This window comes from Herpailurus yagouaroundi, unplaced genomic scaffold, assembly GCF_014898765.1.
Source record: "Herpailurus yagouaroundi ecotype Mexico unplaced genomic scaffold, PumYag 197, whole genome shotgun sequence".
NCBI lineage: Eukaryota > Metazoa > Chordata > Mammalia > Carnivora > Felidae > Herpailurus > Herpailurus yagouaroundi.
In genome coordinates this window covers 9,510,914-9,530,909 of record NW_024412428.1, presented here as the reverse complement: position 1 = coordinate 9,530,909, position 19,996 = coordinate 9,510,914, and the positions used below count along the sequence as shown (strand labels likewise).

Below are 19,996 nucleotides of genomic sequence, written 5' to 3'. Positions count from 1 at the left end.
AAAGATTTGACAGGGGGCTGCTTCCAAAAGCCCAGGAGAGGTCACAGATGATCTCCAGTGTTACAAGTACTTTGGATATGGATACACTGAGTGAAGTTCCTCCCCCCGGGTTGATATATTTGGGCAAAAGTCTTTCCGTTATATAGTATGCAATGCTTTTAGTCAAGGGTCTTCATGTTAAAAAAAAGAAAGAAAGAAAGAGACTAAAGTGGCTGAGTAGCTCAGTGGGTTAAATGTTTGACTCTTGATTTCAGCTCAGGTCATGATCTCATGGTTCATGAGTTTGAGCCCCGAGTTGGGCTCTGCACTGACAGCCTACTTGGGATTCTCTCTCTCCCTCTCTCTCTCTCTCTGCCCCTCCTTCACTTGTGCTCGCTCTCTCTCTCAAAATAAATAAGTAAACTTAAAAAAAAAAAAAGAATATTGCTTTTGCTCCTTTGTTTCAGCTTATCGATTAACTCATAAAACATTTTCTCGGCGCCTGGGTGGCGCAGTCGGTTAAGCGTCCGACTTCAGCCAGGTCACGATCTCGCGGTCCGTGAGTTCGAGCCCCGCGTCAGGCTCTGGGGCTCCCTCTCTTTCTGCCCCTCCCCCGTTCATGCTCTGTCTCTCTCTGTCCCAAAAATAAATAAACGTTGAAAAAAAAATTTAAAAAAAAAAACCATTTTCTCAATGTCTGTTATGGAGTCTATATGATTCAGGTTCTCAAAAGAAAAAAAACCAATAGAATGTGTGTGTGTGTGTGTGTGTGCGCGCGCGCGCGCGCACGTGTGGATAGAGAAAGAGATTTATTTTAAGGAATTGGCTCACAGAGCTGTGCAGCCTAACAAGTCCAAAATTTGCAAAGGAAGCTGGCAGGTGGGTGGCCCAGGGCAGAGCCCATGTTGCCATTCAAGTTTGAAGGCCACCTGTGCAGACCCCTCTCTTGCTCAAGAGAGGTCAGTCTTTTGTTCCACTCAGGACTTCCACTGATGGGAGAGCCCCACTGACATTGTAGAGGGCATTCTGCTTTACTTAAAGTCCACCGATTTCAATGTTAGTCTCATCAAAAATACTTAACTAGAAATATCCAGAATAATGTTCAGACCAAATATCTGGACACCATGGCCCAGCCAAATTGACACATAAAATTAGCCCTCACTGACCTAGATCTTTCCGAAGTCTACTTAATTCATATCTGTCACTCAGAGGGGGTGTTGTTAAGCAGTCGAGAATGATTGCTATCACTTTATTGAAAGATCCAGAAAAGAAAATTCTATAATGTTCTCGATTTTATTAAGACAGTGCAACCTAATGGAGCAGATTCTAAACTCTGCTTCTCATGTGCCACTCAACATACTTACTGACATTTTATTCACATAGAGCCAGAGCAGCAAGTTCAGACTGTTGATTCTATCAAAACCTTGTCAGTCCAGTATGGACGTCACCTCCCTCCTGGGCCAGCTCTGCTGTCCCTGATTCTTGTGTTTTCCTCTCCTCTGAACTCTGAAGAGGTTAAGTGGGCCAGGCCAGTCATTGGGTAATTACTAATGCTCCACACTGTCAGTCCTTTCAAGTGTATTCAAGTAGTGAATATCAAGTGTGAACACTCCTTTTAAATCTGTTATACCAGCATTTACCCATCCAAATGAATGTTCTCTTCTTCAAAGTAATAATTCATTCTAATGACACTGCCATTGCTTAAAGCATTTTTGAAATTCTTTAGAAACTCCCTTCAGAACTAGATGCAATATTCTTTTGAATTTCTTAAATAGGGGCATAACTTGGCTCTTTGAAGATAGATTGGGATTTGAAACAGTAAAAAGACATCCACATTTGAGCTGATAATTAAGGTAGGCAATCAAGTTGGGCAATATTATCCTTTAGCCAAAAATCAACTATAACCGTGAGGTAATGAGAAAAAAAACCTCCCTCCTTCTGTAGATAATGTCTGGATTTGCATTCTTGTTGGAATAAATTAATAGCCTCCAAGGTGACTCTTGTTCTGAGAGCTTCAACAAATCAATCACTTGGATAAATCAATCCTCACATATTTATTTTAAAACTCGATTTCACAGTTTTATGTCATTAGTTTCACTCCGGAAACTGGATTCTAAGTGTTTTAGACATTCCCTTTTTTGAACGTCTCTCATAGCACTCATTTTATTATTCTTCTTAGTTTGCACACCTGTCTTTTTAAAAAAATTTTTGTTTTTTTAATTTTATTTTTGAGAGAGAGGGAGAGAGTGAGGGAGGGAGGGGCAGAGAGAGGGAGACACAGAATCCGAAGCAGGCTGCAGGCTCTGAGCTGTCAGCACAGAGCCTGATGAGGAGCTCTAACCCATGAATTGTGAGATCATGACCTGAGCCGAAGTCAGACGTTTAATCCACTGAGCCACCCAAGCGCCCCACACACCTGTCTTCTTTTATAAGACTGGACGCTCCTTGAAAGCAAGGGCTGAACTTTATATACCAGCACCCACCTCAGTGCACCGCAGAGTAGGCACTCGATCATATGTGTTGCATGCATGAACTGAATGAATGGATGACTGACTGAATGAATGAATTGCTTAGATCGTTGTTGTCCTATAGATTAGGATCGATCTTAAACTGTTAAAATATCTGAATAAGGCTGCACTTATACCCAGATTGAAGCCTCTTTTGCCCAGAAAGATCTGTTCCAATACACTTTTCACCAATTTAAAGGCTGCCCGACATTACTTCGTTGTGACATTTGCTAATAAATACATTAGCACAGTGTATATCCCCTTAGAAGCAGTTCATGAAACTTTGCTGAGTGAATAAGGACCGAGTGAATGCATCCAATAAAAACCGCTTTTAATTCAATGAAAACACTGTTTTTAATTATAAAAGAAACCTTCCAGATTTCTAGTCCATCCCTGGAGTGATTACTGATGGTTTGTCTCAATTCAGCTACTTTAAAAAAAAAATCTTTGTCAATTTTTGTGAATTAGAGTTTCTATTTCCTTCGGGAAACATTTAATATTTGAGATCTGCCTAAGGTTTGTTTGCACTGACACTTATTTTACTATGAACACTCTTCATCTTGTACTGAGTTGAATAACAAATGTTTAGCCTCTTCTGTTATTAAGGAACATTTTTTTCTTTTCTGGAAGATCGGTTATCAAATTGTTTCTATTCTCCAAATACTTCATAGACCTGTTCCTCAAAAAGCTCTTCTTGAGAAAGTAGCTGTGAAAACCACAATTCTTATTGTAATTTGGTAAGTTACAAGGCAAATCTACCACCTGCAAAGCATGATGGAAATATCACACACACACACACACACACACAGAGACACACACGGTCACAAATTTAATCAATTCCATGTTGAATGCTAAGAAAAGTTTTAATTGCACAGAATACCCAACATATCAAATATAAATGAAGGGACAATCAGGAGTGCTATCAAAATGTATAATACAGGAAGTTGTTTAAAAAGAATATAAAAATTATACGAAGGACCCATAAATCTTCCTTTTTATAAGCATATGTAGCGATTCCTTCAATGCAGGTTTTATATGTAAATAGGAATTTTTTTTCTTTTTGAAGAACTCCATTGTAGCTAGGAGATGAAAAATGTACTGATGTAACAATGTATTATGGTAATGTTATAGCTTCCTTCTTTTTTGCTTTTAGTGTTAGGATTGCTAAAAGCTTATTTAAAACACCCAACTGACATAACCCGCTTTCACCAGAGGACACTGCCAAGTACGTTATCCTTCCCCCGTCACTATTTGGTTCCGCGTTATCCGGCCTCTTTCTACACAGGTCATTTTGATGAGAGAGAGAGGCCAAGGGAGCTCAAGTTTCAGGCAGCGGGTGGCAGGTTACCGTCCTCTCGACCTGGCCAATCCTCCAGTGACCCCTCCCCAGAATGTTTCTCCTAAGGATGGGAAACATCCTTGTCTTCCAGTGAAAGGTGTCCTAGGCTTTTTGTCCAGCCCCATTTGCAAGAAAATAGCACTGCTAACCATCCACTTGCTGGGGTTGGGTTCAGACGAGGAGGAGATCCCGAGCAGAGGACCGCTGATTTATGCAGTATCCACAGTCAACGCCCAAGTCAGACTGGCCCCTCAAAGGCTGCCTAGGGAGCTCCCAGGATGCTGGGGTTCTAAGCAAAGCATTCAGGGTGCTCCCTCTGCCTCTTTGGAGAAGTGTTCAAAGGGGAAGATACCCCTCTGGGCCACTGGGCCAAAGCCCGCCCTTCCTGGAGTCAGCTGCATCGGGCTGGCCAGGGCATCCCCAGGGAAACAGAAGACAGGAGCCTCCCCGTGGGAGCACAGAGACGGACAAGCAGGGGGAAGTGCCCGCCTCCCACCACCTCTTGCCTCCCCCCCAGCCTTCTGTCTTGGCACAGGCCTGGCAGGTAGCGGGGACCACAAAGTGTTCAATCCAATCAGATAAATTGATTGGGTGTCTCTTCCGATTCCAGAACACTTGGAAATGGCAATTCTGCCAAAAGAACCTCCGTCAGAGATGATCTGGGTGACAGACTGCAGTTGAAAACGTCATCTATTGAACCTGAGAAAAGTAACAAGGCACGTTATTATCGTCACTGGAAAAACAAAGCCCAAAACCCAACAGTGCCTTAAAACTCATACAACATACAATGTAACCATTTCAATAATTAGTAGAGAACCTTGACTTCCTCAGAAGAACTCAAAAACCCAAGCAGCTTTTTATGGTTGTTTGTCTACCAGTAGGATATGGATCATTCGCTTTTCCAAGGGCCGGAGTAGATGTGCAGAGTTTTCCCACTTGGGACAAAAGGCCCCCAGTTGGCGAATAGATGCCCAGGACAAAGGTCAGTTTTTGCAAAGGCGAGAAGGGGATGGCACTAGGTTGATTCACCAGGGCAGAGCCAGTAGAGGCCAGGCTGGCCTGCCTGCAGGGGGTTGCAGGCAGCTGATGCATCTCTGGCTGTGTGACCTGCGACCTGCGGTGCATAATGATGGCTCAGGCCTCAGGCGGGGCTCCAAGAGTCCCTCCCCACAGCTCTGTCCTGGAAGTGGCCCCAGCTTGACTCCTAGTCAACTTGCAAGGAGGCACTGGCCAACTTCACAAGCCCCTTGGTGTCCCCTGGATGGCAATGGTCATCCCAGGCAGCCGCACTCACGGGCGCCAAGGCCAGTGGGTGGGGCTGGAGAGATGTCACAGGAGGGACCGGGCACTTGGGACTGCAGCCACCACTGGGCAAGTTAATCCTTCCCCCCAAGAATCCGTGTATGATTCCCCACAGGGCTGCAATGGAGCGAAGCACACAGTGATTTTGTAAGGAACACCCAGATAGAGAAAGCTAAAGCAATGTGGAGGGAGGGAGGGAGTTAGGGGGAGAAAGAGAGGGAAAGGGGAGAAAGGTGGGGGAGGAGAAAGGGAGGAGGAAGAGGGAGAGAGAGATCAGGGCTGGGGGAAGCAAGGAAAGAGGAAGGAGGAGGAGGAGAGTGAGAGAGAGAGAGAGAGAACATGCGCGCGTGTGCACACACACACACACACACACACGCACACACGGGAGGGGAGGGGCTATCTCCAAGACAAGAAATCCTCAGAAATAAGCATTTTTGCTATAAACATCAGAAGAAAGCAACCCTCGTTAAACATAATTGAGACTCTTGTTTTTTTTATATCTGAGTATTTTTTAAACTGCAGGTTCATAGAGATTGGTGTTTTTTCGTGTGTTTGTGTCCGGGCTCTTTCTTCTTGCAATTAGCAGCAAGAGTCCTGGTTCGAGGAAGTTGCCTTCGGGCCCAGACTCACGTGGGACAGGAGGATGGGCTCAGCGGACGACAAACCCAGACGAGACTGGGCAGATGTCCTCTGCCTGAGCCACAACTGAAAAGTCGCACTAGCTCCTGAGGGGGAAGCACCGGATACTAGGATCTAGAGTAAAATCTGGTAGGCGAAGGCTTCTCCAAAGCTATTCTTTCGTGGTCTCACAAACCCTTTCAAAAGTTTTTAAAGATACATATCACCCATGGTTAGTCTTCCCCCAGCTGCTCCTGGTTGTTAACATTCTGTTGCCTTGAATATGCACATCAGGAGAGCATCACGCTTTCATAACATTTACATTGTTGTTAATATTTAAATGAGCAGTAAGATGGACTTACATGAACAACGTATTTAAAAATTGTATTCTGGGCATGCTGCACACTATAACAGCTACGCCAGAAAACGTTAAGGAGCCTAAAAAGAAGAGTCACCGCATTTTTTTCTTGGTAGTAAACATTTCTCACTTCTTACTTTCTGAAGTCCGTGATGTTATATTTCCCTTTTATCAAGAGGCCGTTTTCTTTCTTCCTTTTTTTAAATGTTTATTTATCTTTTGAGAGAGAGAGAGACAGAGACAATGCACAAGGGAGAAGGGGCAGAGAGGGAGACACAGAATTCAAAGCAGGCTCCAGGCTCCGAGCTGTCAGCACAGAGCCCAACGCGGGGCTTGAACCCATGAAACCAGGAGATCATGACCTGAGCCGAAGTCCGACTATTAACCGACTCAGCTGCCCAAGAGCCCCGAGGCCTTTTTTTTTTTTTCAATTAATTGTCCACTCCCATGATATTATTCTACCCTCTTATTTACCTTCCTCGGGTACTTGAGAATTTGTAACATACCTCTGGAAGTTACACTGAATTTTCGGTCAGAGAAACTGCTCCTTCGGATTAAAGGTTCACTCATTTTTTCCAGAAATAATTTAATTGTCTCCTTCTTTTCTGGACTTGTGCTTGACAAATTCAGAACTTTTCCTTCTACCTTTACAGTAGAATTGCTGAGCCCAAACCAATAGAAGAAATCAAATAATGCATCAGCTTTGAATTCATACGCAAAGCTCAAATGTTCTCCATTAACCACCTTATTTCCTGGAGGGAAAAAATTTTGTACCGCCTCTTGAAAATCAAACTGAAAGAGAGAGAGAAGCATTTAATTAATGTCATGGCTATAATGTTATATTACAGAACCGTATATTACTATAGAATTCTATTATTGAACTAACGACTGCCCAAATATCCAAAATATCACCTATCTTCTTTCTTTTTCATTCTGACATATTTTTCAACCGTTGACTTTTGTTTTTTAAAACAGACCTTCGCACTTATACCTTATCCATCTGAAGCCCTTGAACCGCTTGGTCACATTGACCTTTACTGTTACCCCGTTTCTAATCGGTTGCTCGCAACCAAGCTCATTTTATTGGTAGTGATAATGAAACCACAGAAAACGTATGGGTCTGGTTATAACGCAGCTCTAGGGACTCAGCCTCGCATGAAATGCCACCGACCCCTCTCTATGTGGTTAGCAGCCCTGGAATCCGACTGACGCAAGCTTACCTGAAGCCGGTAGCTTTCCCCGATCACTGAGGAAATGACCATGTCCATTCCATGCTCTATCTGTCTTCTTATCTTGGGGTGCCTTGTGTTCACGAGAAACGCGTACGTTCTTTCTAGGAATTAGGAGGCACGATTCAGATTGAGGTGCGCACGTGCGACATCAACATACTTCTCAGCATTTGATAAAGCAGTGACTCCCACCTTATTTGGAGACTTTGTTCATTTATAGCCTCCTCTGCAGCTCCCTCAGACCCTCACTGTAAGGCCTAACCAGATTTCTAGAAATGTTATTCCTGAGAACCTTGGGGATGCAAAGGAAGCTCTGGGCAACTGTAAAAGCCAGTTAGAAAAATCAGCTCCAAGTCGACTCTGTCACCCTTGTCTCAAAAAAATAAAAAATACAAAAAATAAGTCCCCTTCCCCGATTATCATGGATGAGAACTGACTCCCACTGTGTGCGTCCGGCATGGGGAGCTCACGTCACTAGGAAGAAAATCCCTCCCACTGTTTAAATAATACGATGTCTCTGCCCCCGGCAGGTGTATCCTTGGTGGTGTGGTGCTGGTTTGTTTTGGGGTTGTTTCTTTTTCTTTCTTTCTTTCTTTCTTTCTTTCTTTCTTTCTTAATTTCTTTCTTTCTTTTTTTAATTCCTTATGTCCACTTCTGCCCAATCCTACACAAGCTAAACAAAGAGAAAGTTGTTTCTTCATTAGGAAATTTGAAATATTATGAACCAACGATCTCGTAACTTTTCCAGTCCCCAGAATCAAGCTCCTCGGCCTTAACAGTCAAGTGTTGTTTTCTAGACAGACACATTACATGGATTCCCACTCTCTGTTAAAGGCCACGGACCAGCCATTATGTGGGTTTGAGAACTGAGTATTTTGCATTGGCTTTGGGAGTCAAACCTACGGTCCCTCAATAATTAGTCTTACATCCCTCAGGAATATCATTTGAGCTAACTTTTGCACTAACTTTGTTCATCTTATTTTTTTTTTTTACCCCTGTTTCCTTTCTCCCAAATTGCCATCTTGGGGGGCACTTTAAAAATATAAATGACCTTATATCCTCTTTGAGACAAGAGATAAAGAAAGCAAGCAAGCTATTTGAGACTTTGAACTAACTTTCACACAAACCAAACTAAGATCTTTAGGTTCGTTAGATGCTAAGGGCTACCGCACTCCACAGTCGTGCTGGCTGGGCAGGTTGCGCACTGCACAACTCTAGAGGGTGCCATTCACATTCATAGACATTGTCTATTTGTACAGTTATTATGACAAACTTCTGGAAAGGATTAGTAAATGATGTTGTTACTGGTGGCTTTTTCTAGTTTGCACAAAAGTGCAGCTTAGCACCAAGGTTAGACGTGTTACCTTACTTATAACTTTCACAATTTAAACTTGACCATCTCAAGCTTCTGTATCACAGCAGCTCTTTTTTTCATGGCTTTCCTTACAATCGCACAGCACTGGGTTTCTGTACCTCCTTCCAGGATAGTTGTCACACAACCGTATACCTTTTACAGGCCACCCGCAAATCCACAAACATTTCCTGCACCACTCCCTGCTACTTTCATTAAAATGTAAAAATGGAGAGGTCTCTTATTCTTTCTTAAGATTCCTCCTGAGAGATCGACGCAGGAGGTGTACTTGATATGTCTGTGAATTACATTCCCGGAGAACTCTCCAGCTTTCTGGTCATCATCAAGCCAAATAACATCAGGGGCTCAGATGCTCTAACAAGCACTACTTGCTACCTTGTGTTCCGTTCCCAGCCCCTCCTGCCGAGAGAGCATTGTGGCTGGATTGTCAAGCGAGCGGAGAATCTGAATGATTCTGAAGGAAATGAACAGAGCAGCAGCTCCACGAATCTGAATGAGAATGAATGTTTTGAGAGAGTCTATCTGGAATTTGCAGAGCACTTCTTATTACTTTGGGCTCCTTTTAAGAACGCTATTGAGAAGTAGGATTAAGAAATTCTGCCTCTATCACTGAGCATTATGCCCATGGCTTTCCCCACAGAACACTGTCCAGGAAGCAGGGAAGATGGAGATATTTTCCTATCGGAACGGGAAGTTAATGGAGTTGTTATCAGTAAATCTGATTGCTTGGAAGAAACGGCAAAGAGATATCCCTCCAGTCGAGATTTGAAGGCCACAGCATGAAACATAAAAGCCTCTACAACAGCTCTTTATCTTAGTTTTCTTATCCGTTAAGTGGGTATAAGCACCTCATAGGTAGGATGACTATACATCCTAGTCCCCCTGGGTTAGACCTTAGTCCCAGCATAATTATTAACAGGACCTACTTTCATGCTTGAAAACGTTCCCGTTTGCATGAAAGTCATATGGGGCTGTTGCGTCCATCAAGGACATGAGCCTATGCCTCACGCACGTGAGTGTCTGGAATGTGGCAGACAGTATTATATATCATCAGCAGCGTTCCAGTCATTTTTGCAACCCTCGTAGACTCAGACCCTGACAGCACTTCCTGCCTAGACAGGAAGTACAAGACAAAAGCCCAGAGACAGATGGCTTCTGCCCTAGGATCATGTAGAGGTTCTGCAGGCTGGTGCTGGGCTTCAGATGGTCTAACGCACCAGGCTCCTTGCCCCCAGCGTTGTCACAAGCTGACATCTACCCTGCCTACTCCGTGAACAACTTGTACCTCATTAGCATGCCACAGTCCACAGCCCCAGGAAGCAGCATCAAACCCAAAATATTTATATACCTACCTTTTGAGGTGTCTTTTTTGGTCTGTACATTAACAAAGAACAGCATTGGCTTGCTCAATATAGTCTCCCTGTAGTCTTTATAATCGCAGTAGTTGGTCAGTTCCACATACCTACGAAAAAAGCAGAGATAATTGCGAACGTAACATACCCTTCCATCTAGGTCAGGAAGGGGATGTTCTGGACGGGCGCCGGCCACATCCACAGAACTTGTGAGGGAAATAGCCTAACGTGTGCCCTCTGGAGGCAGTTATCTTTTATACGATATAAATAAATACTCCTCCCTAGTCAGCTGAGACATCAGGACACAACCTGAGGGCGGCCCTGGTCTTTGGCGTGGCCTGGCACCAATCCTGGGCTCTCAGAGGCAGCCTTCGCTATGTGATGGCCAACACCATCTATCTTTTGGGCTCTTAAGAGTTCACTGGAAGCTAGAAGTGCTCTGTCTCTCCGGATTGAGGAATGAATTACACCCAATTAGTGGGATAAGCTAGGGTGGGTCTGAATTTTCCCTCTTCTCCTCCTCCTGTCTTGCCTTCTCTGATCCCTAGATCCCAGCCCCCCTATAGATTATGCAATCAACCAACATATGAACTAATTCATGTGTCCCCGATCCTGAGCTTTGTGCAATGAAGAAAAACAAAAAAATACCACTAATGTTGGACTTCGGCCCATGACCCTATTCAGACTAGCCTCTTTGATTTTCATTCATTACCCCAGCCTGGGAAGTTCTTCTTCACACGTTGACTCTGTCATCCAGGATGTCAGCTTTCTCCCCCTATTCTACAGATTTTCCAGGTAGTTTCTATGTTTCTACCTGTATTGTTGATCGAAAGACGGATCGAAGTGCAAATTGGCTTCCCTCAAGACGATGGCTAATTTTCTCTCCATACCTCAGCTCAGACGCCACATGGGCACAGGCAGGCTGAATGGCATCCAACAGGCTGGAGGAGGTGTCTGCCACCGTCCCTCTTCAACACAGAACTGGTTCCCCATTGACCGGCCCAGCTGTGTGCATGTGCATGGAATGAATGGCCGCCCTGCCTGACAGCACAGGCCGATTTTGCTATGCTGTGATGTGTTTGCTTCCTACATCTAGTCGCTGGCAGAGACAGCTCGAGCATTCTTTCTGGCTTGTTGTCCGTCCGGTGCCTGATGTGAAAATCACAGCCTTGGAGAGAGCCCCACTGCAGGGAGCTGTGACCACCCAGCCCTATTAGCCTCCCGCCCCACCCCACTTCCCATAACCCGCTTAGGGGGGCCAGCGCACGAGACCCAGACCTGGGCACGGGTTGGGAACACGTGGGAGAATACCTACCCCCAAGGCAGAAAAACACAGCTTTGGCTTGTCTGTCTCCCAGCTTGGTTTCTTAGAAATCTGTATCTTTCTCTCTTTTCTGGGGATTGTCAGACCTGATCTCGAGAGCTTTTAAAACCTGACCCCTGATGGAGTCTCTAAAATGCTTCCTGCCTTGTATTTCATCAGGCTTTTAATGTCGTCTCTGCTCCCCACTCCAGGGACACTGGGTGGTCAGGGGGCTTGTCCGGGGGTGGCGAAGGGGCAACAGGGCTGGTGTATTCCGGGGAAGGGAAGCGGGGACAGGTGTTGACATTCAGGGGTGGGGTGGGGAGGGCAGGAGTAGGGGAGAAGGGGTGGGGGGCCAGGGGGAATAACAAGGGAACAGACTGCGGAAGATAATGCAGCCCAGGGATTTTGTATGGTTCTTCTGTCATCCCTCTCCTGCCCTTATCCTCACCTGAGCAGCACAGTGCCCAGTGAGAATGGGGGAAGGGGAGGCGGGGGGCTGAGGGGGAGTGGCCCTTGTGTCCCATAATCAGCAAGGAGAGAATGTTCCTGTTCCTTTTTGTCCCAATCGGCCAACTGCCAAAGGCACTGAAGAAAGGAAGCAGAGGAGAAGGGAGAAAGGGAACCGTAATTTGCCGAGTTCATTTGCTCTCATTCGTTCATTCAACAGCATTCACTGGGCGCCGACTGGGTGCTGGGCACCAGGCAGGCATCGCACGTGCCTTATCACACCTGAGGGGCTCAGGGCCTGCGAGGTGGGGCTGGGATAGAGGGTGGCAGTACGCGGGTGCCCTCCCAGCCCCTCTGCCATCATCTCTTAACTGTCCAGGACCCAGGACGACCACACAAGAGTGGCCTGGGACAGGCTGTGTAAGGTCTGTAGTCGTGGGGCGCAGAGGAAGAAGAAAGGAAGAAAACTCTTATCTGTCGTCGTGGAAAGGAAAGGACAAGTCCAACTGGAGTAAACATCAACAAGGCAGATGCGTGAAGCTGGGGCAGAGTCGGATGTCACTTGTGACCCATCCAAGGCAGATTTTCATATTCTCCTGCCTTGTTTGCCATGGAGCTAATTTACAGTCACTTAAGCATTTCATCTTTTTCTCAAGGTGACTCCTCTGCTCTCTCAATATCCGTGGTCTGAGTGTCGTTCTCTAGGGCGTGAGCACAGCATTTGTGTACAACGCGTCTGGAAAATCTGCCGTCCCGATTACTATTCTGATGTTGCACGTTAACAGTGCAACACTCGCCTCTGTGCGAGGCCCATCAACATCCAGTCGAAGGGACCCTCGATTTTATTCCGATGAATCCGCAGCGTATAGGAAAAAGATGAAAATCTCAACCTAGAAATGATCACTGGTTGGGAACATAATCAGTTTTCCCCCGAATTCTCTGGAAGGTTTTTTTGGAATGCGAGGGGGCTCAAAGAGCTGTTGTCTGTCATGATCAGAGAAGGGGGACCGGGCAGGGAGTGGTGGGGGCTTCCGGATAGTCGCACGCTCACGGAGTTTAATGCATAACCTATACATGCGTCATCCTTTCTGGAGTCTGAATTTCATAAGATGCCCTGAATAATAAAACTATGCTCAACATAATTTAATTTTCCTTTGATGATTTAGAGGCACTTTTAGGATCTTAACGGGGCTGTAAACATCGCCACAGAGCATGTCAGTTATCACTATGCCACAGATGTGTGAAAATGCTGCTATTTATATGAGAGCTCTGTAACAGAATTTACAGACAAGAGATTGTAGCAAGATCCCTGCTTAATGAACTCTCTATTTAAACCAGGTCACAAATAAGAAATACCTCCTTAATTCATCATTCCCAGCCTCCCAGGTACGGTACAATTGTTAAACACCTTGAAATTCCAGAGAAATTAATAAATGTGAGCACTCCTTTGGAATTCACTGTTAGAAAATTTGGATATGGAAGCCACTAAAATACAAAAAGATTGAGGACCTGGCTGTGAAGTCTCACAGGTATTTAAGTATCTGGCATTCAGTCACTGGCTTTATTTTAAGATGAGCCTTACCAGACTACATTAGGGAATAGTGATTTCATCTTTAATCGTGCATATTTCTGAATTACTAATGCAAATGTTGCTTCTTGTGTACTGGATGCTTGTTGTATTAGCTGAAATTATTAAGGATGAAAAGCAAATGGTTTAAGATAGCTCTCTTTAAACTCTTATTTCTTCATGGCTTTTACCCTGGCCCCAAAATGCTTCTAGGCTGAAACTTCCTATGCCTGGCTTCAATCCAAACATTGAAAGGCAGACCAATGTGACGGCCTTTCGAATGCACAGTGATTCGAAATGAGAAGATCGAAGTCATGCCCTAATTGACAGGCAGTGTGAACTCAGCTGCAGAGCCACATCTCACTGTGACCTTGGGTGAGTTACTTAACCCATCTGAACCTGTGCCCTCGTCTATAAAAGGGATATAACAGTATTTCTTTCTGGGCGAGGATTCAATGCAGTGCAAGTAACATAGTGTATGCACTTGGGCCCATAATAGATGCTCAACAAACACTGTCAGTATCTTTAATCTGAGCCAACTCTGCTGGCCAAAGGGTGAAGTTCTATAAACTTGTGCCACGCAATCAAGGCTGTGTTCATTTGAGTGACCGGGAAAAAGGACAACGCAAGCATCTGAGAAACAAGTGAGCAAGAGTTTCTCCTTCTTTGCTCCAATTTCTTTCCTCGGTTTTCCAGTCTGGAAGCTAAAGCTAAAGTTTAATGAAGGCAATGCCAGAAAGATGAGACCAAGAAAGAACACTGTATTTTTGCTCCTAGCAAACCAGGAGCGGCCGAGAGATCACTCCCCTCTGAGCTGCCTACCTTTCTCTGGGGATTCCTTCAGGCGTTACATCATTTCTAGCACAATCTGAAAAGCTGCCCCAAATTTCCCTTGGCTCCAGCAAATGAGTGCTCAAAGGCGAATAAGAACTCAACCCTATGGCTTTTCCATCTGAGGAGGGGTGGGGGGGTGTGCATGTGTGTCCCTGCATGCGTTCATTTAAAAAAATATGGAGCGGAGCACAGAAAAAGAGGAACACATATTGAAAACAGGCCTTGTGTAGAAGTCCCAGAAGGTGCTTATAGCTTTCATAATCCTTTGCTACGACACTAAGCTCAAGCGTTCTGCCCTTGGGAGCAAGCAGGATGGCCCTGCCGTGTTTCCAGTGTTAACTTGACAGCTTTATGTGAGGCCTCAGCCTAAGCTGTCAGACAGCTTCTTCTCTTTCACTTCCTCCCCCCCTCCTGCCCCAACTCTGGGGAAATTAAGCAATGGCTTCAGATTTATCACTCCGCTGTCTGCTGATTCGAATCAAGGATGCACATGTTCATCTACTCATTCATTCATTCATTCATTCATTCCTGATGCTCAGCTCACACGAAGCGCTGTCACGGCACAGAGGATGACGCATTCGTACGTCCATTTATTCGTGCAACAAATACGTACTGAGCGCATGCACCGCGCGGCGGGGGCACAAAGAAGCAAAAGGAAATAGTCTGGCTCGCAAGAAGCATCTAGTCTACTAGGAAGGCATAAGAAAATGCACCACTTCGATATCAAACGATAGACAGGTAAAGCCGTGTTGCTTAAAGCATGACCGCTGGACCATCAGCACCGGCATCACCTACGAGCTAATAAAACTGCAGAGTCCTGGGCTCCTCCCCAGTTTTGTTCAACCTAAACAACGGTGTTTTAATAAGATCCCCACGAGGCCTGTAGGTTTATTACAGTTTGAGAAGCACCGGATCGAAGACATGGTCCCTGCCATCGAGAGGCTCACAAACGAATGTGATGACTCAAACACGCAAATGCCAGAGAAATGCATAGCTCTCTGCCTTCGTGTGTCCAACCTGCACTGGCTTACGTTCTAGGTATTTAAATAAGAAAGAACAAAGCAGGAGGGGTCTGGAGTTAGAACCGTGGACTGAGCTGAGACAGACGAGAGGGACCAGACGTGCCACCACTGGGTGGGCCAGAGCAGCAGGGAGGTGTCCCCAGCAGGAATCACGGGTTAGCCAAGCCTTGGGGACTGTGGGGTGGCTGTGCTCAGGCCTGCAGGCGGGTGTCTGGCAAGGACCAGGTGAGCTGAGAGCAGGAAGCAGCCCGGAGTGTGGCCGGAAGCCCACAGCAAGGCTCCTGAGGAAGGAAGGCAGGAATGGCACGAAGCTTTTGAATCATCAGATCTGGGCTTGGTTTCTGTCTCGGCGACCTCAGCAAGGTTATTTTAGCTTCGCTGAGATTAATTTCCTCACCTGTAAACCCTGGCTAACCAAAAGGACCCCCATGAGGCGGCTAACAGATTAAATACTGCGTGTGAGGCACTTGGCTCACGGGGCTGCGAGCATTTGTCAAGTGGTCAATATGTCACCATATCCGATGTCACCATATCCGAGACTCAGACACGGGGACCAAGGCTGAGGACCCACACTGACTGACAGGGGCCGCAATGCTGCAATCGCGTCTACGCCTCTGCCTCCCGTCCGGGGTTCCCCCAGGGAGGTGGGCCCGGGGCCAGCAGACAGAGCCCAAAGCTTCCCACGGCAGACGGAGGTGAGACTTGCCCCTGAAAATCTACCTAGGCTCCAGCCCTGACTCCACCTTCACCTCGCCCACCTGTCTCCCCGCTGCCCCCTGCACCCTCTGCCCCCCCCCACCCCCACCCCCGGTCGCTGACCTCGAGGTGGGTGTGACTGTCACCATCTAACAGCTGGTCTCATATGGGCGCATATGGTCTCATATGCGTCTCTGCTTTTAGTGGCTTCCTCAAGGCTGCTGGATTTACCTTCTCTTCTAGGCTGATTACCTACAGTGCGTCCTGTCTGATAGAAGTCCAGTTACTTCCTTGTGGATTCGGGAGACCTCTGGGAAAGCTGCTGCCGTCTACAGCAAGCCAGATTTCTTCTGGCTTCCAGGCAGCTGGCTGAGAGCAGAGGCTGACAGTTAGACAATGCTGCACAGGAGCCCCCGTGCCACGACTCACCAGCACCTTACTTAGGCAGGTTATTTAATCTCTGCGTCCTAATTTCCTCATCTGTAAAAAAAGGGAAATACCAACAGAGCCGACTTTGAAGTCTCTTGCGAGGTAACGGCTGTAAAATACTTTGTACCATTCCTGGTACTCAAGTAAACATGAGCAGCCGCCCGTAATTATTGTCATACTTATTTTTGTCACCCGAATAGCCTCTTTGATGCTAGGGAATCTCCGAAAAGGAGGCTGGAGCTCCTATTTGCACGCCACTACATCTCACTAAGGGGCTGCATCTAATTACAGGAAAAACGTGTGTGCATGTGTGTGCGTGCGAGTTAATGGTTACTTTCACCTGGAATCCTGAGCAGGTTGTGTGTATAATACAGCTAGAAATTCTGAGCTTGAAAGAAAAAAATAACAGGAAAGAGCTTGCCATGCATCTCCCAAAATTAGGACAAATTTTTAAAGAAGGCTCTCAGGAGTTCTGCAGCCCTGGTGGCCATCCCTCAACCTCCCCTCCACCCCGAGTTCCCTTCGGCTTATTTAGTAGGCATAGATTTGGAAAAACGTTCAAGTATCAAAAAACACACCCCAGTAAGTTGGACCACCAAATCATCCTCTTGTCTGAATGAGTGACTCATATGAACGTCAGCGTCAGTAGCCCTAAGCGTTTTCGTAAAAGACACAGCACACGTTTCCGAGGCCTCAACAAGGAGATCCTGCTTACGCTGTAAGCCGACCCACACCAAAAATAGTTGCTGAATGACAAAAATAACTGAATTCATTGAGAGAGCAAGGATCCTTAACTTGGATCCAAGTAGCTCATAAATTACCTGGATGGTCAGCAATGTTAGTGTATATATACACATCTGGGGAGATGGTCTACACAAATTCTCGAAAACCCAATAGTCTGAAATGATTCATAACTGTCTCTTGGCTTTTTCGTTCCCTGGCCATTTTGGGGGCTCTTCTTGGTTGGGGGCCATCCTGCATATGAGGGAGGAATATGGTGGCCACAGGAAAGATGAAAAAGTTGTTGGATTCCATCAACTCTAGGTCTTAACTGGTCATGAAAAGGAGGAAGTATGTGCTGGGGTATAAGCCTACTGTGAAGATGGCTGACAAAGCAAAGTCAGACTGGTCATCCTTGCCAGCAACTCGAGGAAGTCTGACATAGAGCACTGTACCACACTGGCCAAGGCCGCTGTCCAACACGACAGTGGCAATAATGTTGACTTGGGTATGCCATGCAGATAATAAATAATGCACGCTAGCTATCATTGATCCAGATGAGTCTGTGATCTTTAGAATTGTGCTGTAATGGGCTGTTTAAAAGTAAATCATGCTGTTTGTCTTTAGTAAAATGGGCCAAAGCTTACGGAAGGAAGGAAGGAAGGAAGGAAGGAAGGAAGGAAGGAAGGGAAGGGAGAGATGGATGGAGGAAATGAATCACTGCTTTGGAGTGATAAATATTCTGAGAGAGGAAGCTCTATGCTATCCCCAAAACCAAAGACAACCGGGTAAATTTGGCAGATCTGAGGAGACAACTTCGGATGTCTCCATTCGGACTATCTGCCCACTTTGTAGTCCATGAAGACAAAACTTCTCACTGCTGCCCACAACTCAGTCTTCCCTCCCTTTCTAGAAGGCTATCTCCATCCAGATCAGGTTCATCCTTTAGGACCGCACACCCGCCTATAAAAGCCTATCTCCCCTGCCATAGTATGTCCCCTGAGAGGAAGACAGATTGTTCATTCTCTCACCCAGATTATTCTCAGATGCTCCTTAGTATTTCCCAGGGTTCAAAGGCCCTCACTCAACTGCTTTGACAATGAGAACCCTGTAGTTGCGTCCTGACGGCACTCTGGTCTGTGTCACCTGGCCATTGTTTACTTTGGACTCTATACTCCAGGGGAGCACTGCCCTTTAAGAGTCTTTTGTGTGGGAGGTGCTCAAAGCAAGAGTGCACACTTCGACATCGTTTTAAATTTTGCCGCACCGTTTGCTAAGACTGAGGAAGCTGGCTATGTCAAAATGCTAACCTCTAGCTTCAATTAATTCTGGACATTTTAATGTTTCATACTCTATTCTCAGATACAATGGGTACCTTTTTAAAATAATCTTTGTAAATATAATTTCTAACTCAGTTCCTCCCATAGTCCCCTGCGTATGGGTGGGAATTCTCCATTCATCAGAAAGAGAGATTTTTTTTTTTTTTTTTTTTGGTGCAAAAAGAAAGGGTGAAATTCTTGCTACAGAATGGCTTTTCAGGCATTCAAAGTCCCCGCTCTCTTTGTGTGGAAAAGCAACATTTTCCCCAGCAGCTTTGAAGCCAGTATTTTAAACATCTCATTCTATTTGCTTGCCCTTCTTGGCTCGATCCCACTTACAAGGTACCACGGTGCTCCTGTCTTTCCCAATAGCAAAGGCTTTGAATCTTAATAGGTGGCCAGCTTACTCATCTCTGATTCAGACTCTAGACTGCACTGCCTGCTTCCCGATACTCCGTTCCACACCGCAAATATAAGACCCCCCCCCACACACACACACACAAGCACAGGGTAACCTCTGGAAGGCATGAAGCCATGTAGAATCAAGCATGACGCTGCCTCCTCCTTTACCCCATGATGATCAAAGTCTGCTTCGGACAGACTACAGCCTTCTGGCTGCAAGTTTGCTAAGAAGCGCTTCAGACACTTTGGCCACCACAGTGAGGCATCCCGGGCCCCCTCCACCAAGTCAGGTTTGGGCCCAGCTCTGCCCCGGGATCCTGGAAGCTCTAGGCATTCCACCGATTTTCCCAGAACCTACCTGCCCACTGGGCCCTCGTTTGGACTTCACAGGGCTTTGTTCCTTTCTCGGCCGCGCTTCTGTATTTTTTGAAAACCGAGGCAGGCCAAAGATGGGAAACTCTGAACTTCTGCACCTTTTCCACTGGGTCTCCTCACCGGCTAAAGCCAGTAAATACACAGAATCGAGCATCCTCTCCCCTCCCCACAAATGCAAAGCCAGGGCCTGAGTCTGTCCCCCGCAAACACCCCTGAAGGGCGTGCCTCGATTTGAGCTCATATGACCCAGTTAAGGAGCCAGAAAGGGAAAAATCACCCTCCAGTTATGCGCTCTCCACCCAGCCCTACGCCACGCGCCTGCCCTGATGCCCTCGTGGGCGGCTTCAAGTGGCAGCTGAAAAAATGTCATCACTAGGGGCGGAAAAGGCGGGGGGGGGGGGGGGGGGGGGGGAAATGTGCACCTCCAGGTGACGTTAGTAGGGAGGCGATCGCCCAAGTGGCACGAAAGAGGGGGAGTCCTGGTGGGGACGGGGTTGGCGGCAAGCCGGGCCGGCCGGGGCTCCCGGCACCGCAGCGGGGTGGAGGCCTCTGCGGGGACCCGGCGGGGCCACCCACCTCTTGATGTAGCTGCTGAGGCTGTAGGGCTGCCCGTCGAGGCGCACGCGGCCGTCGCCGAAGACGTTGAAGCCCCCGCGCGCCGCCGCCGCCGCCGCCGCCGTCGCCGCGGGCCCCCCGGGGCCGGGCACCACGAGCTGGTCGCCGCGCAGCTGGAAGGCGCCGGGCTGCAGGCGCAGCAGCTGTGCCAGCGGCAGCAGGGCCAGCTCGCAGTCGCACGTCCACAGGCTGCGCAGCTCCCCCGACG

The 19,996-nt window shown here is 46.8% G+C and overlaps 1 protein-coding gene and 1 long non-coding RNA gene across 2 annotated transcripts; both read right to left on the bottom strand.

The window, feature by feature from the left end:
• Positions 1 to 3,330: 3,330 nt before the first annotated feature.
• MEDAG (mesenteric estrogen dependent adipogenesis) lies at positions 3,331 to 19,991 on the bottom strand (the record flags this gene model as incomplete). The annotated part of the gene is made up of 5 exons (XM_040447936.1): positions 3,331 to 4,524; positions 6,610 to 6,895; positions 7,324 to 7,436; positions 10,057 to 10,166; positions 19,750 to 19,991. Coding segments are annotated over 5 exons (876 nt in total), but the record flags the coding sequence as incomplete, so codon positions are not given.
• LOC121012816 (uncharacterized) lies at positions 11,029 to 19,743 on the bottom strand. Its single transcript, XR_005782330.1, has 2 exons — positions 16,160 to 19,743; positions 11,029 to 15,513 (listed from the first exon to the last, which is right to left on the bottom strand). It is a non-coding gene; the product is annotated as an uncharacterized LOC121012816 (long non-coding RNA).
• Positions 19,992 to 19,996: the final 5 nt, after the last annotated feature.